The 27,842-nt window shown below is 47.3% G+C and overlaps 1 protein-coding gene across 1 annotated transcript; it reads left to right on the forward strand.

Annotated features, from left to right (window-relative positions):
* Positions 1-370: 370 nt before the first annotated feature.
* Positions 371-27,825, forward strand: LOC120023338 (consortin-like). The gene is made up of 13 exons (XM_038967352.1): positions 371-456; positions 2,348-2,434; positions 3,402-3,740; positions 4,744-5,070; positions 5,113-5,381; positions 10,221-10,251; positions 11,079-11,165; positions 11,408-11,510; positions 12,057-12,078; positions 12,232-12,295; positions 20,572-21,305; positions 24,942-25,095; positions 26,513-27,825. The coding sequence occupies exons 2-13, from the start codon at positions 2,425-2,427 to the stop codon at positions 26,719-26,721; spliced, it is 2,349 nt and encodes a 782-aa protein (XP_038823280.1). The 5' UTR covers positions 371-456; positions 2,348-2,424; the 3' UTR covers positions 26,722-27,825.
* Positions 27,826-27,842: the final 17 nt, after the last annotated feature.

A 27,842-nucleotide genomic window follows, 5' to 3' on the forward strand; every position in this document is an offset into this window, starting at 1 on the left:
CAGGTCGTGCGACACAGTACCCCTCCAAAACTAACCATATTTGGTAGAGACCCTACTGAGTATTTCCCACCCCGCTTTAGCTGAGACAGGTTGAAAAGTTCTCTCTCCAGCCCAATATTATCAACATACCAGTGTCAACCAGGGTATTTTTTCATTATTGGTTTAAAAAAATATTAATTCAACCATATTTTTATTCATTATCAAAAACGACTTATTGCATGTTCTTGTTGGTACAATAAAAGTGACCATTGATTTAAATGCTGTATCATTTGAATATGTTATCCACATTGCAATGTTTTGAAATGCGGGCGTTTATTTTGACGGTTTCCTCATTACGGTACGAAAGTTACGTCATTTTTTGGCTCGGTCTCAGTAAGAGAAATCTGCAACATCAGTCAGTCAATGTTCGGATCAGCACCCTGCGTACTGGATACAAGACACGACATTAATTACGTCGTAAGTACCACCAGTTATTGCCGTGTACTAGAAGGCGACAACTTGCATCAGAGCGTCGTAAAAGCCAGATATAAGTGCTAACGTTAGCTTGACAGCCAGCCAGATGTGTAAATTAGCTAGGTGACAGCTAGCTAAACATGATACAACCGTGTGTTAAACATTCATAGTACGCATGTTTTCGGGTATCATTTTTTAAATGCATATTACATATCGAATTTTACAAAACACAGGACCTTGCTAGCTAGTAGGTACAGTAGGTACAGTAGCGTTAGCTTCAAGCAGCAAAACAGACAGCGGTAGGTAACGTTAGGCTAGCTGTTAACTTGCTATGCTAGCCAGTTAATCAAACCCATTGACAAGCCAGTGAAGAAAACGAATCACTGACACTACACGAGCTAAAACCAGCTCGAGTGTATCGTATCGGTGTAACATTAGCTCGCATTTGCAGGAACAGTATTGTAACCTTAGCGGCAACGCCAATTTCCCAATATGTATTTGTTATAATCTTATCTGACTGATTGGTAGTTAAGTGTTGTGCCTAGAGGTTCTGACTACAAAAAAACAGCTGATTTAATGACAGTATGATGTTTGTCACCATCCTCATCTGGCAGCTTGCTACATACATCACATTAACAAAGTGATTGAATGTGTCAGAGAGAAGACCCTGACCCCTGGGTAAGAACAGTGTAGTAGTTTCATTCTACGAGAGGAGCACATATGTCACTATCTAATAGCCCCTCAGATACACATGTAGCAGCTGTAGAGATGACATGGAGTGGCTCTTATTAGATCCAGATGAGTCACCTGAACAGCCCTCTATTTCTCTGCTGCATAGTGTGTTGCTGTGTGCAGTTAGGCTAGTTTTTCTGGAACCTACTCCCTGTGTGTGAATTTGCCTAATTGTGAGTTAATTTGCCTCTATTTCTCTGCTGCATAGTGTGTTGCTGTGTGCAGTTAGGCTAGTTTTTCTGGAACCTACTCCCTGTGTGTGAATTTGCCTAATTGTGAGTGCTAGACTGTGCATGTTGTTACCTGTGTGTTTTTGTCAGTTGAGTTGGCTTTGGATTGATAAATGTGTTTGTGTGTGTTGCTGTTTTTTGACCCATTCTTCTCTCACGTGAGAAGGACTCACCTACTGCCTGGTAGGCCCGTGTGTGTGTGTATCCCCCCCTGTCTATGTACTTCATTATTTATGGACACCCTGGAAGAGAACAAAGACAAAGAGAGATGTGATGATGGAGAGAGGAGACGGGGAGGGGAAAGGAAGACAGAGAGAGTGAAAAGGAAGAGGGTGAGCTCTGGTGGATAGAAAGGGGGGGGGGGGGGGGCAAGAGTAACAGAGCGAGATTGCAAGTAGGGGTTAACAATAACAGTTGCCAAGTTCAGCTGGCATCAACATGCCACACACACACACACACACACACACACACACACACACACACACACACACACACACACACACACACACACACACACACACACACACACACACACACACAGAGGTAGGCGTTGCATAAACCACCACACCTGCCTTGCTGCTCTGTTAAATTCTCCATGTTCCATGTACTGTAATTCTCAGGGGAAACGCCCATTCTATGAAGTCTATTTCTATGGGCCTAACCCTACTGTGCTCTGAAGGGGAACCATAGGGATAAGTGCTCTCTTTTTTACCTAATAGTCACTAAGCTAACAGGAGCAATTAGCCTTCTGCTGGAGAGAACCAGGACAACACTACTCCACTTTTAGGCCTAAATAGGGTGAGTGTGTGTGTAAATATTCATGGTTTGACACTTGTAGGAATGACGTTAGACTTGTTTTCTATTGCCTTAAACACTCTCTCTCTCTCTCTCTCTCTCTCTCTCTCTCTCTCTCTCTCTCTCTCTCTCGTCAGTAGGAGGGCTGTGTCTGGTAAGCGTTACAGGGGGAGTGGCTGACCTTCATGCTGAGAGGTAACGGAGGAGAAGACCCATGGATGATGGTAAGGAGGAGAGAGAGGAAGGGAAGAGGTAGGGGAGACCATTGGATGAGGGTAAGGAGAGGGTGACTGGGAAGTAATAGAAGAGGGATCCCCGTCTGATTCAGAATTGAATTCAAAACACTCCTGCTGACATTCCAGTACATCCATGGCAATGCCCCTCCATACCTCAAATATCTTCTCGTATCCCATAGCCCCTCCATACCTCATATCTTCTCATATCCCATAGCCCCTCCATACCTCAAATATCTTCTCGTATCCCATAGCCCCTCCATACCTCAAATATCTTCTCGTATCCCATAGCCCCTCCATACCTCAAATATCTTCTCATATCCCATAGCCCCTCCATACCTCAAATATCTTCTCGTATCCCATAGCCCCTCCATACCTCAAATATCTTCTCGTATCCCATAGCCCCTCCATACCTCAAATATCTTCTCGAATCCCCCTTGTAGCGTCAGCTGTGTTCTTTGTGTCAGTTGCCCTGTCTTGTCGTGTCCTTATTTTGTCTACGTCTGTTGTTTTGACTTATTTTCATGCACTCACTACAGCATATTGAGATGGGCTTTTAATGAAAAGCGTGTTACAAATTCAATGTATTATTATTATTAGTGGAGGCAGGGGGAGAGAGAGGTGAAATATGTGCTACGCCCCGATTCTCCACCCTTTTCCTGCCGGTCATTGATTTAAAAGCTTGGGATTAGTGTAAGCGTTGACCGGACTGAGTTTCTACCATTGTAAAAACCCATGACTGAAAGTGTGCAAATGCACATTCTGGAAGAAGGGTGAAGAATTGGGACTCAGCCATGGTGAAAGTCTATCTGAATGGTAAGAGGGAGCTAACCCCGTATTGCTTAAACCTTAATTCTCTCAGGTCGTCATGAGCGCCTACGGAGCAGATTAGAATCTCCTGCCGTGTGTAATGACAACAACAGAAGCTCTTGTCTAATCGCTCTTTATCTGCTCCCAGGTCAGTGTGAGAGGGAGGGGCCAGTGTTGTCTGAGTATCAGGAGGGTGGGGTCGACCTCCACTGCAACCAATCAGACCCCTCGGAACCAAATCGGAACCTAAACCAGAACCGGACACCGACTCAACTAGATGATGGTCAGAGGGTTGGACGAGACTTCATCCAACAGAAGTCTTTAAACAACAATGTGGAGGATGAGGAGGAGGAAGGTAGAACGGTAAAGGGAGAGGAAGATGGGGATGAGGATGATGTGATTGTGGAAGAAGAGGAGGAGGTCAGCAGCGTGACTCGCGGCCAATCACACGACACTCCTATGACTGACTGTTCCTTCTCGGACACAGGTAAGGTGGCACACACACACACTGAGACAGCTTGGTTTATAGATATAAATATATCTTTTGGGGTTTATAGTAATATATCACCTTTACTTATTTTTTGTTTTATTTGGTTGGGTACCATTGATCAGCAGGAGGCAGAGGACCAGTCAATTCTCTTAATTAAACTGTGTGTGTCTGTGACCATGGTTGAAGGTCTTGGGTTAGTCAATTGGCTGGACTTGTGTGTGCGTGCGTGCGTGCTAACCCTGTTAATCGGTCAGCGGATCAGATTTGTAGCATACAGACCGGGTCTCACCCAATTAATCACACCCGGTGATGTCCGAGCAACCACATCAGCTACAGTTGGAGAGGGGGAGAGGTAAAGGAGAAAGGGTACAGCAAGGAAGGGGACAGAAGGAAAATAAGAGGTGGAGAGACAGGAGAGAAGAGATTAGTAGAAAGTCGGGGAGAAGAAAGGAGGGGAGGAGGGAAGACCACGGGGAAAGAAAGTGGTTGAGATGAGTCTGAGGATCTGAAGCTTAGTTATTTTTTTCTGTCTATCTCATTGTCTTTTGGGTATGGTGTCTGAACTGTCCCAATACACACACACTATGGGCAAGACCTCGTTTGGGTATGGTGTCTGAACTGTCCCAATACACACACTCTATGGGCAAGACCTCGTTTGTGTGTGTATGTGTGTCGGTTCAAGTGCTCAATGATGCATTATACTATGTATGTTATGTCCCCAGCTATCAAATGAATTTCCCACCATGGGATCATAAAGGATTTATTGACTTGTCAGGACTTGGAATTGCTCAAATGGGCCGTATGGCTTCCACAGCACAGAAACACAAAGGGAAAGTACTTAGCGAGAGTGTGTGTAGTCGTTAATGCCAAGCTGAAGTAGGTAGAGGATTTGCTCAATCTCGCTTTTCACTGCTACTCTATCTGGTTTCAGACTTTTATAACAGTTTAACGTGGATGTTTGATGTGCAGTGCTCTGTATTTTCTCTCTCTCACTTTGTAGACAGTCCGGTAGAGCTCCGGCCCTCTGTGTCTTCAGAGACTACAGATCCCATCAGCTCCCAAGCAACAAGTCCAGACGAATCCTGCTACAGTGACCCTGCGGGCGAGACACACACCCCCACCACAGGACCCACTACTTCCAGTTCAGAACCTACCACCTCCACCACAAGCCCTACCTCCACCACAGGACCTACCACCTCCACCACAGGCCCCACCTGCACCACAGGACCTACCACCTGCACCACAGGACCTACCACCTGCACCACAGGACCTACCACCTCCACCACAGGCCCCACCTGCACCACAGGCCCCACCACCTCCACCACAGGCCCCACCACCTCCACCACAGGCCCCACCACCTCCACCACAGGCCCCACCACCTCCACCACAGGCCCTACCACCTGCACCACAGGACCCACCATTTCCACCACAGGCCCAACCACCTCCACCACAGGCCCCACTTGCACCACAGGCCCCACCTGCACCACAGGCCCCACCTGCACCACAGAAACCACCATTTCTACCACAGGACCTACCACCTCCACGGCAGAGCCTATCCCTAGTCTTGCCCTCCTGGCCACCTTAAAGGAGTTAGGGGAACGGGGAGATCACTCCCACCTGCCTCAGTACCTCCATCAGGTGTGTGCCCCTCCCTCTCCATTCTATATATGGTATTTCTACCTGCCTGCGCTGTTCTCAAGTGAACGTTTCTCTGACAGCCAGGCATGGTTCCCTCTATGTGTGGTGAGCTGTGATTCTGTTTACCAGACTGACTGAACACACACACACACACACACACAGACACACACACACACACACACACACACACACACACACACACACACACACACACACACACACACACACACACACACACACACACACACACACACACACACAGCCATTACAGGGCTGTCAGGTGTGACTGGGTGTGGTAGAATCCCTGTCATTGTGATACACAGCTTCACCACAGAACTCTGGATGAAGTGAAGTGTCTATTCCCATCTCCACCAGTAGGGGGCAATGTTGTCATGTCTGATTATCACCTCAGCCTTTCTGTCTACTCCCTACCTTCTTCAAACACATCCTGGGGCGTGTTCAGGGGCGTGTTCAGGAAGGTGCAACGTTACACAAAAATCAGATAGAAATGTATTGTTCAGAACAGACAGGTCCCAATCCCAAATGGACCCCTGGACCCAATGCACAGATCTGAAAGGCTTTGCTGGGCAATCACTATGGTAATAGCTCCAACTTTCCCCCTGATAGGCTAGGTGAATGTTTCACCATCCTGCGGGCTTTGAAAGTGAGGCGCACCTCCCCAAAGGGGAGAGTTTCAGAGGACGCGTAAAAGGAAAGCCAAATCAAACTGTATTCGGTTCTCTAAAAATGTGTAAATATTACAGTGCATTCTGGAAAAAAATTCAGACCCCTTGACTTTTTTCACATTTTGTTACATTACAGCCTTATTCAAAAATGTATTAAATTGTTTCCCTCGTAAATCTACACACAACACCGCATAAAGACAAAGCAAAAGCAGGCTTAGATATTTGTGCAAAAAAACAACAAACGGAAATATAACATTTCCATAAGTATTACTCAGTACTTTGTTGAAGCACCTTTGGCAGGGATTACAGCCTCAAGTCTTCTTGGGTATGACGCTACAAGCTTGGCACACCTGTATTTGGGGTGTTTCTCAAGTTCTTCTCTGCGGACCCCCTCCAGCTCTGTCAGGTCGGATGGGGAGGGTAGACTCTTAACATGGCACCTGTGGTGTTTAAAAAAATAAAAAATAAATCTAGCATGGCAACTGGGCAACATAGTTTTTAAAGGGGCAACGGCGTTTTAAAAGGGCAATGACATACTTTGTATTAGAAACAAAAATGGATACCTGGATATTCTGAGAGCACTTTTATTGATTACATGCTTCTACTAAGTCAGTTGCATGTTCATTAAGTTGTACCGAGCATGATATAAGCCCAAATGTAGGAGTGGGAGACTAATGCCTACAATCAGATATAAGCCCAAATGTAGGAGTGGGAGACTAATGCCTACAATCAGGATGCAGTGACCAAAAGTGAAAAAGTTGTTTTAACAGTGTCATTGCAACTATTTATTTTACAACAGAATGGAATGAATGTCTCTTAAAAAATAATTTCATTTAGTGAGAGAGGTGGGGGCTTGGTTACCTTGATGTTCTCTGAAGGGAGACCCACTGTCTTAGACTTTGGAAACGCTTGGCTTATACCAATCACATCCTGTCAGACCTCCACAAGCACATAGGGTCTAGGGCGGGGATCATCACCTAGATTCAGTTTTGGCTGATTTTCTTTCTTGAGCGGATGGTCAGGGGGCTGGAACATAATTACAAATAATTTGTAGACAGCAAATTGGCCGCAAGAAGCCCAAACGGATATAATATTTGACTAAAACATAATAATTTCAAACCTTGCTTACGTTTGTTTACAACAGGGGTTCCCAAACCGTTGTGGCCCGCGACCCCATTTTATGGGAAACTTTCGCGACCCCACCATGTGAAGAAAGAGATTAAATAATAAAAAATTAAAAATTGGGCTATTACAAATCAGTCTGACAGTCCTTTTGACAGTATTCCAATCTGAAGGAAGTATGGTTTGATGTGACTGAAATGCCATCAGAAAGGTATTGGGAAGTTCAGAAGCTCATCAGGCAATCATTTTGTATGCTATTTTGTGTAGAAGTGAACATCATCACTAACCATGTTTCCATCCAACCATTTCATGCAGATGAATTACCTGACATGAAAAAAAGTCAACGACCAGGCTGATGGAAAAATGAAATGCCCGAACAAATTTTGGTGGGATCACAAAATTTGGTGGGATCATTTTGTGTTGGTAAAATTAATTATGCGAGAAATGGCGGTAGAAACTCCTTAATGTGCAAATATTGATATTATAACCATCAATCATATCAAAGTAAACTTGGAGTCACGCGATGATATGGTGTGTGGTCGTCCCACTACGACTCGGGAAAGCATGCAGTTTATTAGGCTACAGATGAAATAAGTTATAATGAACTTCATAGGGGGGTGAAAGTGCAAGGTGATGAGCTTGATGCTCTTTTCCAATAAATATTTAGCGTCTTATTCTGGTGACGTGAAGATTGATGCTTGGCTGCCGTTTGACAAGTATAATGTAGGTAGTCTACCCACACGGTATCTGCGAGCTGTTGGCTAGAGCTCATGTTCCAAGACAAGAGTGGGCCGATTTGCTATATAACTCAACAGTTTTTGTGACAAAACCATCAGTAGAGTTGAAAATTCGATGGAAATCCATTTAACTTGTATTTTTCATTCGGTACATGGGAATTTGACAGTAAAAGTAATTTTTGTGTGCACTACGTCAAAATTCTCATATTATTTTATGCAGATTTGAGAATATTTGCATGAAAATCATTCGCAAATTGGATTGAAACCTAGCTACTGATGTTCTCCCCCCCCCCCCCTCCCCCCCAGTATGATTTAGTGCCTGGTCTTGTGTGTAGAAGACACATACGTGTTTCTGAGAGTAGTAGCTTTCATTGACGAGGTCATAATATTTTGTAGCTGAAACGGTTCAAAGGATAGAGTCACATGTGTAGGAAGAAAACCGAAACCACTCTGTTTATCACAACCTCATCTAGCAGCTACCAGAGGTTACTGACATAACCCCGGTTCTATGAACCAAGTGCCCTTTTATTTATTTTATTTTGGTTTCTCTCGCGACCCCATTTCCAGTGTCGCGACACGCTGGTATACGATCACATCTCTCTCTCTATTATGCGTTGGAATACTTTGGAACAGATTTCCAAAATGAAAATCAATTGGAGCTGATTTGCTGGTGTTTTTACAGCCTTTTATGTCCCCAAAACATATAAACTTGGGGGGCCGAATAAAATCACCCACAGGCCAAACTCGGACCGCGGGACACCAGTTGGGGAACCCTTGTCTAGGAGGTCATGTGGGATTGGGCCATGATTATCTGTTGGGTAGAACAGGGAATTGTGTCAGCTCTATTCATTTTCTTTCTGAAACGCTCTGAATGTTTCACCTCACTGAACAAACCCCTAGAGTAACCAACTCGCATCTGTTCACCTCCCTAATCTGATTGGTCGCTAGCCAGATAGCGCTTAGCAACCCCAGGAGTTCTGACCAACCTGAGCCAGCCCTTGTAAGGATAGAATGAGAGTTTGTTATGTCTCCCCTGGTTGAGTTTTAAGGGGGAGCTCTCTAGGAAGAGATTACATTTGATACTGTTATACTTCCTATAAAAACATTTAGCACATGAGTAAGTCTACTTTTCTCTTGTCTTAGGGGCAATATGAAGAAGTCTCTGCACACTTCCAGTCAGATGCACATTTATTTAATTGTAACTGTGCTTTCGGTCAGTCGACCTCCGTCAGAGCATCTGTTTTTTAGGGGTAAAAAGAGCACTTTTGCACTGCTGTAATGTGGTGAAACTTTAAACAGTTTAACTGTTTAGAGAAAGCCTTATAAATAGCCCAGTGCCTCAGGACAGCAAGGCAGCAGAATGGTTAAAGCCTATTTTCTTTCTCTCTCACTGCCTCCCTCATTCGCTCTCTATTTCTCCCTCTCTCTCTCTCTCTCGCTCCCTCCCTGTCGCTCTCTCTCTTAAACACCCACCACAAGCAAGTGAAGTGAGCAATTCATATTTATGTAAATGCAGGGGAGCTTGCAACAATGGAGAGCGAGAGAGAGAGGGATGGAGTCTGTGTGAAAGAGCGTGCGAGAGAGGCCAGTGGGTTATTACCGCGCTCCTGCTCTATCTTTCACTTACAAACGCTCCTATTCTCTCTCTCTCTTTCTGTGTCTCTCCCCTTCTCCCTGTCTCTCTCTCTCTCTGACAAACTCTTTCACACACGCGGCTGTTCTCTCTCTGTCCCGTTTTTGTCCTCTTCAGTCAGCAGGAGAACGATAAAAAATAAAAAAAATCGCAAGAGTCCGTTTGTTAAACACGCACACGCACCCACGGACACACCGCTGCCGCTGCGTCAGGCAGGTTGTGGAGCTCGTCTTAACCTGCCGCTAGCTACTGGGGGAACTTTGGGAACTACAAATGCAGCTGTGATCAAGGAGGATTTGAAAGACTTTCCATGTAGTTCCTGTGTTTTCCGCTGTGCTCATGGGGACGAGCCGTGTTTCTCGTGCTTCTCCACTGTGTTTGTGTGTGTTTATCTTCATCACTCTTCTTAAGTACGGGTTTTGGGGTAAAGTGTTGTGATTCAGGTAAACGTCTTATGCGACCTGGGCATGTTCTGTCTCGGGGTCAAAGTTATACTAGACGTAGTTTAAGTATCATTCAGTATTAGGCCTGTGAGATGTTTTAACTATTGATGGTGGTATTTGTCTTTCTTGGTGGAATACACTTGTTAGTTGTTCTGGGTGACTAGAATGTAAATGAATGTTGTCCTTTAACCCTCTCCACTCTGCCTCCATCTCTTCAGGTAGCCGAGGCCTTTGTCCTCCAGGAAGATTGTATCCTTATTAATTTGTGTGTGTGTGTGTGTGTGTGTGTGTGTGTGTGTGTGTGTGTGTGTGTGTGTGTGTGTGTGTGTGTGTGTGTGAAAGAGATACTGAACAGGTGTGTTATGTCCTCCTAAGTCTCGGAAGATTGTATCCTTATCAGTCAGCTCATGTCTCATGTCTTTCCAGTGAATGACAGCGCTCTCTGGTTCATTCTAACTCTCAGGTGAAGACTGTGTTCTAGTTTAAACGTACCACGACATTCAAGCTGCACTGTTTGGATCTTATCATTGTGCTCTTTGTTTTAGTCTTCATTCAGCCACGACCACTACAGATGGTGTGCGTGCATATGTGTGTGTGTGTGTGTGTGTGCGTGTGCGGCTTGTTACAGCAAAGCTGTGGGCTTATACAGAGTGCCTCAGTGCCTGTTGAAAGAGAGGAGGACTCATGTTTATGGATGACGGCGGCTAACACAATCCCTCTGTAACACGTGGGGTCTCTCCAGTACACTGCTCTGTATGGGACCCATCCCGAGCCAGCTACAGTCCCTATACAGGACAATAGGTGGGAGGTTCTGTCACATTCTATGTGACAGAATGGTGCTCGTCTGCTTTAAACTCTGTGTGGACTTCTCCTTAATACTGGAGAGCACTTCCCCCTGTACTCCCGTTCACCCCCCCAGCTCTCTCTATGTCTGGGGTGGCAGGTAGCCTAGTGGTTAGAGTGTTGGACTAGTAACCGAAAGATTGCTGGACCGAATCCCCGAGCTGACAAGCTGACTGGATCACTGAAGGGTGTAGGGGTGTGTGTGTGTGTTTTCTTAACCGTGCGTGGACCAGATGAGCGAGCAGTGTGGTGTGTTCAGCTAGAGAGACTCTACCACCAGAGACTACTAAACAACCTGACAACACTGCAGGAACAGTGGGGTAACACACACATTCTCTCTCTCTCTCTCTCTCTCTCTCTCTCTCTCTCTCTCTCTCTCTCTCTCTCTCTCTCTCTCTCTCTCTCTCTCTCTCTCTCTCTCTCTGTGTGTTCAGCCATTGGAAGTCTCATTATGCATCCCACCCTTTCTCTCACCCTCAAACCTTCTCTCGCTCCCCTCTCTCTTTGGGTGTGTTTGTGCCGTGTCATGTGCCTCTCTTCCTCCAACCTTCTGTTGTTCCAGAGAGGCGGTGTGGGGCAGACGGCCGGGGAGAGAGGAACAGTGACACTGACCTGACTGCACAGCAGCTGGACATACTCACACACATCTGCAAAACACACCAACGGTGAGGCTGCGCCTGTGTGTCCGTGTGCGCACACGCGTGTTTCTAGTTGTGTGTGTGTGTGAAGTTGGTCTTTTAGATGTGGTCCTTTACAGCTCAGTACAGGAAAAGGTTGCAGTTTAACAAGGAAAGACCACCTTTTTAACTCATTTTCTAATGAATGGGAAACCTTGAGAAGCTGTGCAGTGATGTACATTCACACACCTGTGCTCTCGCCAAGGTGGTTTGTGTGTGTGTGTGTGTGTACACATACAGCGTGATGGTTTAAACATATGGCCCTTTGCTGTTGCTGCACTTTCAGTAATTTGAGCTACAGCGGTGCTAGAGTTTCAGACACACACACGGCACACGGCACACACACATGCTGGAATAGCTAGGGAAATGTGCGGCGCTAATATTAGATTCCCTGGGAGAGAGCAGGGCCACCTATCTTAGCCTTAGCTAGGCAGAGACCTTCCTTCAATCACGGAGGACGAAAGTGACAGCACTAACTGCCTTTGCACCCCCTCCATCTCTCTCTCTCTCTCTGTCTCTCTCTCTGCCACACAGACCCAGTCCTGGAGAAGAGAAGGTAAAAGATACTCTGTGCTTGATTGACATGATGGCATTGTAGAGACCGTCTGTCTAGCATTACACAGTATTCAGTGCTTTGCTCGGCTAGTTTGAATGTCATTTGTTGATGCTGTATTCACTCTGCTCTCCCCTCTGTTTGTGCGTGTGTGAGACTGTGGACTCTGTGCTGGAGAGCCCTGTTCGTGGTGAGGACAGACTGCCTGCATGCCGCTCAGGTAAGTGTGTGTGTGGTTGAGGAAGCAGGAGTCTATCAGTGCAGGATTGCTGTATGTCTGTCGCTCTGCAATGTTTTGAGACGTGAGCCGGTCTGCCGAGTGCTTCCAGAGACCGGCAGCTGACCTGTCAATTATTAAAGAGAGAGAGTGAAGTCGCCGGAGGCACATCTGTGACAGCCGAATGTCGGACGCTGTAGTGGTTTTCCAACAGTAAGCCTCAGATCAACATGGCAGTGTCAACATAGCTGCTATTGTTTGTTCGCTCTTGTGCTCTCTCTCTCTCTCTCTTGCTCGCTCTCTCTCTCTCTTGCTCTCTCTCTAGCTCGCTCGCTCTCTTGCTCGCTCGCTCTCTCACTTGCTCGCTCTCTCACTTGCTCGCTCTCTCTCTAGCTCTCTCTCTCTCTCTAGCTCGCTCTCTTGCTCTCTCTCTCTCTCTTGCTCTCTCTCTCTGTCTAGCTCGCTCTCTTGCTCTCTCTCTCTCTCTCTAGCTCTCTCTTGCTCTCTCTCTTGCTCGCTCTCTCTCTCTCTAGGTCGCTCTCTTGATCGCTCGCTCGCTCTCTAGCTCGCTCTCTTTCTCTCTAGCTCGCTCTCTTTCTCTCTAGCTCGCTCTCTTGCTCGCTCTTTCTCTCTCTAGCTCGCTCTCTCTCTCTATCTCTCTCTCTCTCTCTAGCTTGCTCTCTCTCGCCTCCCCCCACCCGGTTACCTGGAAACACCTTAGATACATTCCATCACGTTGTGTGTGTTAGGAGAGGTCCCCTGGTCTGGGACTTGGGTTATTGATGAACTGAAGCAGAGCTCCGGGGAGCCAAGGGTGTGTGTTACCTAACTGTACACACACACACACACACACACACACACACACACACACACACACACACACACACACGTAGTCCAAGGTGTGTGTTGCCTGTGCACAAAGACACAGGGCACTGTGTTCTGCCATGGCCTGGTTTCACTTTCACAACCGAGGCGTGACTACACACACACACACACACACACTGAGATGACAGTATCTTAAGTTAGGGCGCTCTCGGTGTCAGTGTTCCGGAGGCGTGAGGAGAGTATAACACTGTCTCGGAGAGGAGAGTATAACACTGTCTCGGAGAGGAGAGTATAACTCTGTCTCGGAGAGGAGAGTATAACTCTGTCTCGGCGAGGAGAGTATAACACTGTCTCGGAGAGGAGAGTATAACACTGTCTCGGAGAGGAGAGTATAACACTGTCTCGGAGAGGAGAGTATAACTCTGTCTCGGCGAGGAGAGTATAACACTGTCTCGGAGAGGAGAGTATAACACTGTCTCGGAGAGGAGAGTATAACTGTCTCGGAGAGGAGAGTATAACTGTCTCGGAGAGGAGAGTATAACTGTCTCGGAGAGGAGAGTATAACTCTGTCTCGGAGAGGAGAGTATAACTCTGTCTCGGAGAGGAGAGTATAACTCTGTCTCGGAGAGGAGAGTATAACACTGTCTCGGAGAGGAGAGTATAACACTGTCTCGGAGAGGAGAGTATAACTCTGTCTCGGAGAGGAGAGTATAACTCTGTCTCGGAGAGGAGAGTATAACTCTGTCTCGGAGAGGAGAGTATAACTCTGTCTCGGAGAGGAGAGTATAACTCTGTCTCGGAGAGGAGAGTATAACTCTGTCTCGGAGAGGAGAGTATAACTCTGTCTCGGAGAGGAGAGTATAACTCTGTCTCGGAGAGGAGAGTATAACTCTGTCTCGGAGAGGAGAGTATAACACTGTCTCGGAGAGGAGAGTATAACTCTGTCTCGGAGAGGAGAGTATAACACTGTCTCGGAGAGGAGAGTATAACACTGTCTCGGAGAGGAGAGTATAACACTGTCTCGGAGAGGAGAGTATAACACTGTCTCGGAGAGGAGAGTATAACACTGTCTCGGAGAGGAGAGTATAACTCTGTCTCGGAGAGGAGAGTATAACTCTGTCTCGGAGAGGAGAGTATAACTCTGTCTCGGAGAGGAGAGTATAACACTGTCTCGGAGAGGAGAGTATAACACTGTCTCGGAGAGGAGAGTATAACACTGTCTCGGAGAGGAGAGTATAACACTGTCTCGGAGAGGAGAGTATAACACTGTCTCGGAGAGGAGAGTATAACACTGTCTCGGAGAGGAGAGTATAACACTGTCTCGGAGAGGAGAGTATAACACTGTCTCGGAGAGGAGAGTATAACACTGTCTCGGAGAGGAGAGTATAACTCTGTCTCGGAGAGGAGAGTATAACTCTGTCTCGGAGAGGAGAGTATAACTCTGTCTCGGAGAGGAGAGTATAACTCTGTCTCGGAGAGGAGAGTATAACTCTGTCTCGGCGAGGAGAGTATAACTCTGTCTCGGAGAGGAGAGTATAACACTGTCTCGGAGAGGAGAGTATAACACTGTCTCGGAGAGGAGAGTATAACACTGTCTCGGAGAGGAGAGTATAACTCTGTCTCGGAGAGGAGAGTATAACTGTCTCGGAGAGGAGAGTATAACTCTGTCTCGGAGAGGAGAGTATAACTCTGTCTCGGCGAGGAGAGTATAACTCTGTCTCGGCGAGGAGAGTATAACACTGTCTCGGAGAGGAGAGTATAACACTGTCTCGGAGAGGAGAGTATAACTCTGTCTCGGCGAGGAGAGTATAACTCTGTCTCGGCGAGGAGAGTATAACACTGTCTCGGAGAGGAGAGTATAACACTGTCTCGGAGAGGAGAGTATAACACTGTCTCGGAGAGGAGAGTATAACACTGTCTCGGAGAGGAGAGTATAACTGTCTCGGAGAGGAGAGTATAACTCTGTCTCGGAGAGGAGAGTATAACTCTGTCTCGGAGAGGAGAGTATAACTCTGTCTCGGAGAGGAGAGTATAACTCTGTCTCGGAGAGGAGAGTATAACTCTGTCTCGGAGAGGAGAGTATAACTCTGTCTCGGAGAGGAGAGTATAACACTGTCTCGGAGAGGAGAGTATAACTCTGTCTCGGAGAGGAGAGTATAACTCTGTCTCGGAGAGGAGAGTATAACACTGTCTCGGAGAGGAGAGTATAACACTGTCTCGGAGAGGAGAGTATAACTCTGTCTCGGAGAGGAGAGTATAACTCTGTCTCGGAGAGGAGAGTATAACTCTGTCTCGGAGAGGAGAGTATAACTCTGTCTCGGAGAGGAGAGTATAACTCTGTCTCGGAGAGGAGAGTATAACACTGTCTCGGAGAGGAGAGTATAACTCTGTCTCGGAGAGGAGAGTATAACACTGTCTCGGAGAGGAGAGTATAACACTGTCTCGGAGAGGAGAGTATAACACTGTCTCGGAGAGGAGAGTATAACACTGTCTCGGAGAGGAGAGTATAACACTGTCTCGGAGAGGAGAGTATAACACTGTCTCGGAGAGGAGAGTATAACTCTGTCTCGGCGAGGAGAGTATAACTCTGTCTCGGAGAGGAGAGTATAACACTGTCTCGGAGAGGAGAGTATAACTCTGTCTCGGCGAGTATAACTCTGTCTCGGAGAGGAGAGTATAACACTGTCTCGGAGAGGAGAGTATAACTCTGTCTCGGAGAGGAGAGTATAACTCTGTCTCGGAGAGGAGAGTATAACACTGTCTCGGAGAGGAGAGTATAACTCTGTCTCGGCGAGTATAACACTGTCTCGGAGAGGAGAGTATAACACTGTCTCGGAGAGGAGAGTATAACTCTGTCTCGGAGAGGAGAGTATAACTCTGTCTCGGAGAGGAGAGTATAACTCTGTCTCGGAGAGGAGAGTATAACTCTGTCTCGGAGAGGAGAGTATAACACTGTCTCGGAGAGGAGAGTATAACACTGTCTCGGAGAGGAGAGTATAACTCTGTCTCGGAGAGGAGAGTATAACACTGTCTCGGAGAGGAGAGTATAACTCTGTCTCGGAGAGGAGAGTATAACTGTCTCGGAGAGGAGAGTATAACACTGTCTCGGAGAGGAGAGTATAACTCTGTCTCAGAGAGGAGAGTATTACTCTGTCTCGGAGAGGAGAGTATAACTCTGTCTCGGCGAGGAGAGTATAACACAGTCTCGGAGAGGAGAGTATAACACTGTCTCGGAGAGGAGAGTATAACTCTGTCTCGGAGAGGAGAGTATAACTCTGTCTCGGAGAGGAGAGTATAACTCTGTCTCGGAGAGGAGAGTATAACTCTGTCTCGGAGAGGAGAGTATAACTCTGTCTCGGAGAGGAGAGTATAACACTGTCTCGGCTAGTATAACACTGTCTCGGAGAGGAGAGTATAACACTGTCTCGGCGAGTATAACACTGTCTCGGAGAGGAGAGTATAACTCTGTCTCGGAGAGGAGAGTATAACTCTGTCTCGGAGAGGAGAGTATAACTCTGTCTCGGAGAGGAGAGTATAACTCTGTCTCGGAGAGGAGAGTATAACACTGTCTCGGAGAGGAGAGTATAACTCTGTCTCGGAGAGGAGAGTATAACTCTGTCTCGGAGAGGAGAGTATAACTCTGTCTCGGAGAGGAGAGTATAACTCTGTCTCGGAGAGGAGAGTATAACACTGTCTCGAGAGGAGAGTATAACTCTGTCTCGGAGAGGAGAGTATAACTCTGTCTCGGAGAGGAGAGTATAACTCTGTCTCGGAGAGGAGAGTATAACTCTGTCTCGGAGAGGAGAGTATAACTCTGTCTCGGCGAGTATAACTCTGTCTCGGAGAGGAGAGTATAACTCTGTCTCGGAGAGGAGAGTATAACACTGTCTCGGAGAGGAGAGTATAACACTGTCTCGGCGAGTATAACACTGTCTCGGAGAGGAGAGTATAACTCTGTCTCGGAGAGGAGAGTATAACTCTGTCTCGGAGAGGAGAGTATAACTCTGTCTCGGCGAGTATAACTCTGTCTCGGAGAGGAGAGTATAACTCTGTCTCGGAGAGGAGAGTATAACTCTGTCTCGGAGAGGAGAGTATAACTCTGTCTCGGAGAGGAGAGTATAACTCTGTCTCGGAGAGGAGAGTATAACTCTTTCTCGGAGAGGAGAGTATAACTCTGTCTCGGAGAGGAGAGTATAACCCTGTCTCGGAGAGGAGAGTATAACTCTGTCTCGGAGAGGAGAGTATAACTCTGTCTCGGAGAGGAGAGTATAACTCTGTCTCGGAGAGGAGAGTATAACCCTGTCTCGGAGAGGAGAGTATAACTCTGTCTCGGAGAGGAGAGTATAACACTGTCTCGGAGAGGAGAGTATAACTCTGTCTCGGAGAGGAGAGTATAACTCTGTCTCGGAGAGGAGAGTATAACTCTGTCTCGGCGAGTATAACTCTGTCTCGGAGAGGAGAGTATAACTCTGTCTCGGAGAGGAGAGTATAACACTGTCTCGGAGAGGAGAGTATAACACTGTCTCGGAGAGGAGAGTATAACTCTGTCTCGGAGAGGAGAGTATAACACTGTCTCGGCGAGTATAACACTGTCTCGGAGAGGAGAGTATAACTCTGTCTCGGAGAGGAGAGTATAACTCTGTCTCGGAGAGGAGAGTATAACACTGTCTCGGCGAGTATAACACTGTCTCGGAGAGGAGAGTATAACTCTGTCTCGGCGAGTATAACTCTGTCTCGGAGAGGAGAGTATAACTCTGTCTCGGCGAGTATAACTCTGTCTCGGAGAGGAGAGTATAACACTGTCTCGGCGAGTATAACTCTGTCTCGGAGAGGAGAGTATAACTCTGTCTCGGCGAGTATAACTCTGTCTCGGAGAGGAGAGTATAACACTGTCTCGGCGAGTATAACTCTGTCTCGGAGAGGAGAGTATAACACTGTCTCGGCGAGTATAACTCTGTCTCGGAGAGGAGAGTATAACTCTGTCTCGGCGAGTATAACTCTGTCTCGGAGAGGAGAGTATAACTCTGTCTCGGAGAGGAGAGTATAACACTGTCTCGGAGAGGAGAGTATAACACTGTCTCGGAGAGGAGAGTATAACACTGTCTCGGCGAGTATAACACTGTCTCGGAGAGGAGAGTATAACTCTGTCTCGGAGAGGAGAGTATAACTCTGTCTCGGAGAGGAGAGTATAACACTGTCTCGGCGAGTATAACACTGTCTCGGAGAGGAGAGTATAACTCTGTCTCGGAGAGGAGAGTATAACACTGTCTCGGAGAGGAGAGTATAACTCTGTCTCGGAGAGGAGAGTATAACTCTGTCTCGGCGAGGAGAGTATAACACTGTCTCGGAGAGGAGAGTATAACTCTGTCTCGGAGAGGAGAGTATAACTCTGTCTCGGAGAGGAGAGTATAACACTGTCTCGGAGAGGAGAGTATAACTCTGTCTCGGAGAGGAGAGTATAACTCTGTCTCGGAGAGGAGAGTATAACTCTGTCTCGGAGAGGAGAGTATAACTCTGTCTCGGAGAGGAGAGTATAACTCTGTCTCGGAGAGGAGAGTATAACTCTGTCTCGGAGAGGAGAGTATAACTGTCTCGGAGAGGAGAGTATAACTCTGTCTCGGAGAGGAGAGTATAACTCTGTCTCGGCGAGTATAACTCTGTCTCGGAGAGGAGAGTATAACTCTGTCTCGGCGAGTATAACTCTGTCTCGGAGAGGAGAGTATAACCCTGTCTCGGAGAGGAGAGTATAACTCTGTCTCGGAGAGGAGAGTATAACCCTGTCTCGGAGAGGAGAGTATAACTCTGTCTCGGAGAGGAGAGTATAACCCTGTCTCGGAGAGGAGAGTATAACCCTGTCTCGGAGAGGAGAGTATAACTCTGTCTCGGAGAGGAGAGTATAACTCTGTCTCGGAGAGGAGAGTATAACTCTGTCTCGGAGAGGAGAGTATAACTCTGTCTCGGAGAGGAGAGTATAACCCTGTCTCGGAGAGGAGAGTATAACTCTGTCTCGGCGAGTATAACTCTGTCTCGGAGAGGAGAGTATAACTCTGTCTCGGAGAGGAGAGTATAACTCTGTCTCGGAGAGGAGAGTATAACCCTGTCTCGGAGAGGAGAATATAACTCTGTCTCGGCGAGTATAACTCTGTCTCGGAGAGGAGAGTATAACTCTGTCTCGGAGAGGAGAGTATAACTCTGTCTCGGAGAGGAGAGTATAACCCTGTCTCGGAGAGGAGAGTATAACTCTGTCTCGGCGAGTATAACTCTGTCTCGGAGAGGAGAGTATAACACTGTCTCGGAGAGGAGAGTATAACTCTGTCTCGGAGAGGAGAGTATAACTCTGTCTCGGAGAGGAGAGTATAACTCTGTCTCGGCGAGTATAACTCTGTCTCGGAGAGGAGAGTATAACCCTGTCTCGGAGAGGAGAGTATAACTCTGTCTCGGAGAGGAGAGTATAACACTGTCTCGGAGAGGAGAGTATAACACTGTCTCGGAGAGGAGAGTATAACTCTGTCTCAGAGAGGAGAGTATAACTCTGTCTCGGAGAGGAGAGTATAACACTGTCTCGGAGAGGAGAGTATAACTCTGTCTCGGAGAGGAGAGTATAACTCTGTCTCGGAGAGGAGAGTATAACACTGTCTCGGAGAGGAGAGTATAACACTGTCTCGGAGAGGAGAGTATAACACTGTCTCGGAGAGGAGAGTATAACTCTGTCTCGGAGAGGAGAGTATAACACTGTCTCGGAGAGGAGAGTATAACACTGTCTCGGAGAGGAGAGTATAACACTGTCTCGGAGAGGAGAGTATAACTCTGTCTCGGAGAGGAGAGTATAACACTGTCTCGGAGAGGAGAGTATAACTCTGTCTCCCCTGTTAAATGACACGTATCCGATAAATAATCTCACATTGAATAAATATTTGGACCCGAGGGACACCTTGTCCTCAGTCTGTTTCCGTTTGTGTTTAACAGTGATGCGTGTGTGTGCATGTGTCTCTTTAGTGGATGAGAGAGTAGACAGGAAATATGTTCCGGTGACATCAAGTTCCCTATAAAACAGCAGCTAAAGGGTAAAAGAGGAGAGTGTTGTGAATAATTGAGTTAGGAGATCTGGGAGGTGTTTTTGAGGATGTTGAGGAACAGTGATTCCCTCTTTAATGTAGATTAGACAGTGGACTCTGGTGGAGACCAGTGTTACTGGGAGGTTGTTGATGTCTACGGGACTCTAAAGGGAGTGCCTGGGTAATGAAGTTAAAGGGTTGTGGGGAGGGGGGGGGGGGTCAAGGGCTGTTGTAGTGTTATGTCTATTGTAACATTTCTTCTCTCTGTATGTCTCTCTTTCTCTCTCTCTCTCTCTCTCTCTCTGTGTGTCTCTATCTCTCTCTCTCTGTGTCCCTCTCGCTTTCTCTCTCTGTGTCTCTGTCTTTCTCTCTATGTGTCTCTGTCTCTTGCTCTCCTAGTTCGGTTATTTGAGTGTTTGTTGGGGATGGAGGAGGACCAGAGAGGAACAGACTCCACCCTCTCCCAGAGCATCAACCCAATCAAATCAGCCGGAGCCCTGAAGGACAGCCTCAGCTCCAATGACTGTGCAGCTCTGGGTGTGGCACAGGACTGCAGAAACTCCCAGGGGATTGGGAGGGCTGAGTTCACAGATTCTTGGAGCGAAGGAACGGGTCAGCAGACGGAGAGTGAGATGGAACACACCACTCAGGAGGGTTGCACTACGCCGGACCGCCCTATGGATGGGGAAATGAGCCAACCCAAGCATGAGGAGCAGCAGGGAGGAGAGGAAAAACAGGAGGAGGTGGAAGAGGCAGAGGAGGCCTTGGCATTAGAGGAAGAGGAGAAAGAGGCGAAGAGAGATGGTGTTCATTGTTTAAAAGCTCCTCTAGAGGAGATCTCAGCCTTACCAGTGAAGGAGCAGCTCACACTGGAGGAGGCCCAGCTGCGCGAGGAGGCCCAGCTGCGCGAGGAGGCCCAGCTGCGCGAGGAGGCCCAGCTGCGCGAGGAGGCCCAGCTGCGCGAGGAGGCCCAGCTGCGCGAGGAGGCCCAGCTGCGCGAGGAGGCCCAGCTGCGCGAGGAGGCCCAGCTGCGCGAGGAGGAGTATGATATGTTTGGAGTGGACATGGTGGAGACTATCAGAGACCGGGTGGCTTCTCTGGACGACCTGGCCAAACGCATCACAGTGGAGGAGGTGAGTGGGAGAGACTGTGTGTGGACTGAAGTTTTATGACACACACACAAACACACATTGACACTTACAGAGAGATGTATTGCACAGTTTTGGTACATATTGCAGTTCGGTGCATATTGCAGTCACTGTTCGATTTCGGGTATAGCTGGAAAATGAAATGCCATTCAATATGTTCAGCATTCACAATGTTCCTTGCATTGCCTGTTGTGACTGGATATTTATGTTGGGCCTTTCAAGTTTCCACTCTGATGCTGCGATTGTAACCATGTGGGAGGTTTGGAATTGACCAGTTGTGAAGTCATAAATAACAGTTGGATACATTCATGTGATTTGAATTGTTGAGAAATGCTGATTAGCTAATGGCCAACCAGCTGTCAACTTTGTAAACACATTCTAGAGTTCAAAAACCACTTTAATATATTGCTTATTATAAGTAATGTTTTGTTACATTTAACTGATGAAAGTGCTGTTATAGAAGCCATTTTCTTTGTAGGTGACCTCAGTCAAGGATGATAGACGAGTTTCCGACTAGTAATTACCAGTTTAAGGGGCCGTTTCGAGTGGATTTCTCCCAGTCGTATGTGGTAAATTCACACTTCTCACTTGGTTACGAATGCATCATGAGTGTGTTAATGGCACGGTACATCTCTCACTCTGGGTAAATGTGATGGGCTGTCACTGTTAAGTAAGCGCAACACAAGGTGCGTTGGCCAATTCATTGAAAACTTCTGCTATTGTTTTGCTTATTTAGAGCGGGTTCTACCCGTTTCCTGAAATGGGTGCAAGAGGGAACTTCTTATTAACGTGGCTCGAGCACTTTCACAAAGTGCTGAAACCCCCTGTTCTCAAGCACAGAGAATGGGGCGCATATCGGCAGCTATAAGCATACCGTGATTGGGAGTCCCGTAGGGCGGCGCACAATTGGCCCAGCATCGTCCGGGTTTGGCCCGGGGTAGGCCGTCATCTTAACTGACTTGCCTAGTTACATAAAGGTTAAATAAAATTAAGATAATAATAAACCAAAAACTATAAACAAATTAGGGCTGTCCCCATATTTAGATATACCCTATGTTTGAATCAAATCAACTATATGTAGGCTACTTTGTCTGATGCTTTAAGCACTGAAATAAAAATGAAGACACACAAATGACTAAATAGGGAGCCAGAGATCAATATAGCCTAACGAGAAGAGTCAAACCTGTTCCCAACCCGACCCCCCCCTCCTCCTCCTGCTGCAGACTGCTGCTGGCCTTTGCAGATTCTGCCACTTATGATTTTCACATGCACATTTTCAAGAAAACAGTTTAATTTCATTTATAATAAAGTCTTCATATCTCAAAACCAATGTGGTTCATCAAAATCCGATCGAAATAAACATGATACAAATCTAAAAGTAACTTCTATTTCCATTACTATGTAATAATAGCCTACATAAAGTCAACAAATAAAAACTTTGCAGCCTGCAGGTAGAAAATATCCTGATTTAAAAATAAATATCACATTGGCTACGCATGGCCTGTCTGCAAGGAACTTGAAACATCGTGTCAACTATTTCCCCTGGATGGATTGTGCTCGGGGTTTCGCCTGCCAAATCAGTTCTGTTATACTCACAGACATTATTCAAGCAGTTTTAGAAACTTCAGTGTGTTCTATCCAAATCTACCATTAATATGCATATCCTAGCTTCTGGGCCTGAGTAGCAGGCAGTTTACTTTGGGCACGCTTTTCATCCGGACGTGAAAATACTGCCCCCTAGCCCAAAGAGGTTTCAAGACAAACAGAAATAGTATTGAATCATCAAAAAGGCACATTTATAAGCCTACATTTACAAGCCTACATTTGTGTAAGCGTCAGTAATTAGCAAGCAGACAGTGTTAGGTCATCATTAGCCATTGGATGCCAAATATGGAGCTGGGTGTGTGTGTGGGGAGAGAGAGGTGTGTGCGTTTTAGTGTGTGTGTAATCGATTGCGCATGTTTCTGGCGAGGGAGAGGTACGAGGCCGTCGGCGAGTCACACTGAGGGTAAGGAGGGGGTGGGTGCACGCGATTCACAAGGCTACTTTGGCCATTTAGCAACCTCTTTGGCGATGCAGTGGGCGTATTGGAATGGAATGCCCACCAGTCATGTTTTGAAACGGAAATCAGCATTTTCACTGGACAAGTTCATGTAGCAACTCTTAATGTTTCACTCTGTTTGCTCCAACTGAACATGGCCCAGGTCTGGGCCACTGTGACAAACGACTGAAGCGCTCTGTACATAATTGTTTAGGTGAAAGTAGAGTTGATCTCTGAACAGCTACAATAATAACCTCATTAAAACTGGAGGGGCTTTTCCTCTCTCTCTCTCTCTCTCATTTAGCAGACGCTTTTATCCAAAGCGACTTACGGCGCGCATACATTTGTACGTATGGGTGGCCCCAGGAATTGAACCCACAACCCTGGCGGCGCAAGCAGCACGCTTTCCCAACTGAGCCGTACAGGACCATCCGTCCCCTTTCTCTACCTCTTTGTCCGTATGGATGTCATGTCAACATAAATCATTCCTGTTGATAGGATGTACAGTCTTCCTCTATCTGTGTTCACTTCTTATTGTCCCTATCACTACCCCCCCCCCCCCCCTTCCCACTCTCCTCCGTCTTCTGCTTTCACCTCTCTCATCCTCTCTCCCTCCCTCTCTCTTCTGTCAGGCCTGACAAGAGTGTGACTGAAGGTTGAGTCAGATCAACCGAATGTTGTGAACCTGAGTCTCTCTAGCTGATTGTTCATAAAGGAGGTGATGTCACCAGGTGACGTCACTGGATGAGATGATATGTCATCAGCCGATGTCACTTGATAAGATGACACCGGCGGTCACAAGCACCTAAGACATAGGGCGTGGTCAAGCGGATCCACTTTGTGTAGTCGGTGACCATCGTTGGTAATCTGCCTTTCAAAGTGTGTTGCGTTATGGGGATAACAATTGTCTGACTTGCGCTTACACGTTGACTGCATGAATTTTACACGAACTATGAGATCAAAGGTCATGCAGTTTTTTTTTTTATGAAGTCGCCTTCAAGTCGCTGTAGTTGTTTCTCAAATTCTATAGCTACAAATGAAAGTGATATGAGACCTTTCTCTAACCAATTAATTGTTCACACTTAATGTTTTCAGTTTGTGAGTGTGTGATATAGGGGTATAGAAAATTGTATTTCTACATTTATTCAGAAAAACTTTTCTGAACAATAGCAGCTATGTTGACACTGCCATGTTGATCTGAGGCTTACTGTTGGAAAACCACTACAGCGTCCGACATTCGGCTGTCACAGATGTGCCTCCGGCGACTTCACTCGCCGACTTTCGTCTGCAGTCGGCTTCGTTTATAGTCGGCTTCGTTTACAGTCGGCTTCGTTTACAGTCGGCTTACAACTCAAACACCCAGTTTCTCAGAAGTTTGAGGTTGACATGAGAGGGCAGTGTACGCTGACACCTAGTGGGGATACTATGTCTATCACTGCCTTTGTGTGTGTGTGTGTACTGCATGGTGTACTGTATGTGTGTGTATTGATATATATGTAATGTGTCTATTGTGTACAGTATGTGCATGTTAACCAGTTGACCTGGCCCTGACCTTTTGACCATGTCCCGCTGACCTCCAGATGACCCCTGTCCCTGGCCTTGTGTCCATCCTGAAGAGGAGGAGTGTGTGTGTGGAGGATGTGTGTGTGGCTCCCTTCTCGGCCCCACTCAAACACAAACACCCTGCTAAACGCAGGGTCCGCTTCAAAGTACCTGATGACGGCTTTGACCACGGTAAGGATGTGTGTGTGTGTGTGTGTGTGTGTATGTATACCCAACAATGGTTATGATCAATTGCATGTGTATGTTTGTGCATGTACAGTATTATACTGCTATGTGTGTCTGTCTGCATTCTTACCATGTCATCCTCTGTCCTCTCCCTTCTCCCCTCTGTCCTCTCCCTTCTTCCCTCTGTCCTCTCCCTTCTCCCCTCTGTCCTCTCCCTTCTTCCCTCTGTCCTCTCCCTTCTTCCCTCTGTCCTCTCCCTTCTCCCCTCTGTCCTCTCCCTTCTCCCCTCTGTCCTCTCCCTTCTCCCCTCTGTCCTCTCCCTTCTTCCCTCTGTCCTCTCCCTTCTTCCCTCTGTCCTCTCCCTTCTCCCCTCTGTCCTCTCCCTTCTCCCCTCTGTCCTCTCCCTTCTTCCCTCTGTCCTCTCCCTTCTTCCCTCTGTCCTCTCCCTTCTCCCCTCTGTCCTCTCCCTTCTCCCCTCTGTCCTCTCCCTTCTCCCCTCTGTCCTCTCCCTTCTCCCCTCTGTCCTCTCCCTTCTTCCCTCTGTCCTCTCCCTTCTTCCCTCTGTCCTCTCCCTTCTTCCCTCTGTCCTCTCCCTTCTTCCCTCTGTCCTCTCCCTTCTCCCCTCTGTCCTCTCCCTTCTTCCCTCTGTCCTCTCCCTTCTCCCCTCTGTCCTCTCCCTTCTTCCCTCTGTCCTCTCCCTTCTTCCCTCTGTCCTCTCCCTTCTTCCCTCTGTCCTCTCCCTTCTTCCCTCTGTCCTCTCCCTTCTTCCCTCTGTCCTCTCCCTTCTTCCCTCTGTCCTCTCCCTTCTTCCCTCTGTCCTCTCCCTTCTTCCCTCTGTCCTCTCCCTTCTTCCCTCTGTCCTCTCCCTTCTCCCCTCTGTCCTCTCCCTGTCCCTCTGTCCTCTCCCTGTCCCTCTGTCCTCTCCCTGTCCCTCTGTCCTCTCCCTCTCCTTCTCCCCTCTGTCCTCTCCCTTCTTCCCTCTGTCCTCTCCCTTCTTCCCTCTGTCCTCTCCCTTCTCCCCTCTGTCCTCTCCCTTCTCCCCTCTCCCTTCTTCCCTCTGTCCTCTCCCTTCTTCCCTCTGTCCTCTCCCTTCTTCCCTCTGTCCTCTCCCTTCTTCCCTCTGTCCTCTCCCTTCTTCCCTCTGTCCTCTCCCTTCTTCCCTCTGTCCTCTCCCTTCTTCCCTCTGTCCTCTCCCTTCTTCCCTCTGTCCTCTCCCTTCTCCCCTCTGTCCTCTCCCTTCTCCCCTCTGTCCTCTCCCTTCTTCCCTCTGTCCTCTCCCTTCTCCCCTCTGTCCTCTCCCTTCTTCCCTCTGTCCTCTCCCTTCTTCCCTCTGTCCTCTCCCTTCTCCAGACAAGAAACAGTTCAATAAAGGTCAGATAAAATAGAATAAACATCTAAACGTGTTTCCTCTTCCCTCCTGCAGACGAGGTGGGCGGAGACTCCTGCCTGCTCCTCTTCTTGCTTTGCCTGGTCACCGTGGTGATCAGCCTGGGAGGCACCGCCCTCTACTGTGCCCTGGGCGACGCCCAGTCCACTGTCTGCACCGACTTCTCCCGTAACGCTGACTTCTACCTCGCACAGCTGCATCGTGGGATGGATCAGCTCCAAAACTGGCTAACCCCCGCGTCTTAGCTGACCCCCAAGAGGAGAAGAGAGGGGGAGGAGAAGAGAAATGTGGGGAGGGAAGGAAAGGAGAGGGGGAGAAGAAGGGGACAGAGGAGGAAAACTCCCTCGTTTTGCAGAGTGGATACTCGCCTCTCTTTATGTCCTGCCCTGTTTTAATCTCTCTCTCTGTGTCAGTCTTTCTGTCTTTACTGGCTGGCCAGTTAAAGTGTGTTTATGTGTGGCGGGAGAGAGAGAGTGATTGAACGATGTGTGTGTCTTTGTGGTACTGGTAGGCTGCATCCACACTAACAGTTCCCTAAGACATCTGCAGTGCTGCCTAGTAGAACTAGTAGGACTGACCTAGGACCTGTAGTATACTGGACTACCCATAGACGTCAACTGTACACTACTGGACGTGGACTGACTCGAAGTCAGCCCAGAGGAATGGATAATACTCATTACCACTGACCTTGAACCTGCTCACTACTACATGGACCTGTTCTCTGGGTCCTTCAGGCATGGACAGAACTGCTCACCTGCGCAGACAGGAAGTGCTTGTGTAGCCATTTCAGAAACCGGCACAGCTCTGTGTTTACTGCCGCCATTTTTTATCTTATCTACACCTCAAAAATATGAACAATTCTGCTGTGGTCAGAAACATGAAATAATGTCTTTAAAATAATCTTCTAATAATTCATGTTTTGTTGTAATGAAACAGATTTTACTTTCCTTTCCGTTCCTCACTATTGAGTATTTTTATGTTGTAGGTAGGGTGTTTCTTTGGGCTAAGGATAGAAGTTGCCCCGAATCACAGATCTAAGATCATATCTTAACCGTATCCTCAACCAGGAGGGGGATGAAATATCTGACCCTGTATCAGTGGATAGGGGAAACTGCTACCCCTTCTGTTTATTGGGTTGTTTTGGGGTACAGATAGTTCAGCCTGATTGTAGCATTGGCCCCTTGATGACCCTTGTGTGTCAGACAGAGATATATGCAACATGGACAAGAAAGCAATACATGTCTGTAATCGTGTGTGTGTTAAAGAATGTTATTTTATTTTGTTCTTTAAAAAAAGAAAATGTAAACACCTTTTCTCCCCAATTTCGTGGTATCCAATTGGTAGTTACAGTCTTGTCTCATCGCTG

Source organism: Salvelinus namaycush, chromosome 28, assembly GCF_016432855.1.
Source record: "Salvelinus namaycush isolate Seneca chromosome 28, SaNama_1.0, whole genome shotgun sequence".
In the NCBI taxonomy this organism is placed as follows: domain Eukaryota; kingdom Metazoa; phylum Chordata; class Actinopteri; order Salmoniformes; family Salmonidae; genus Salvelinus; species Salvelinus namaycush.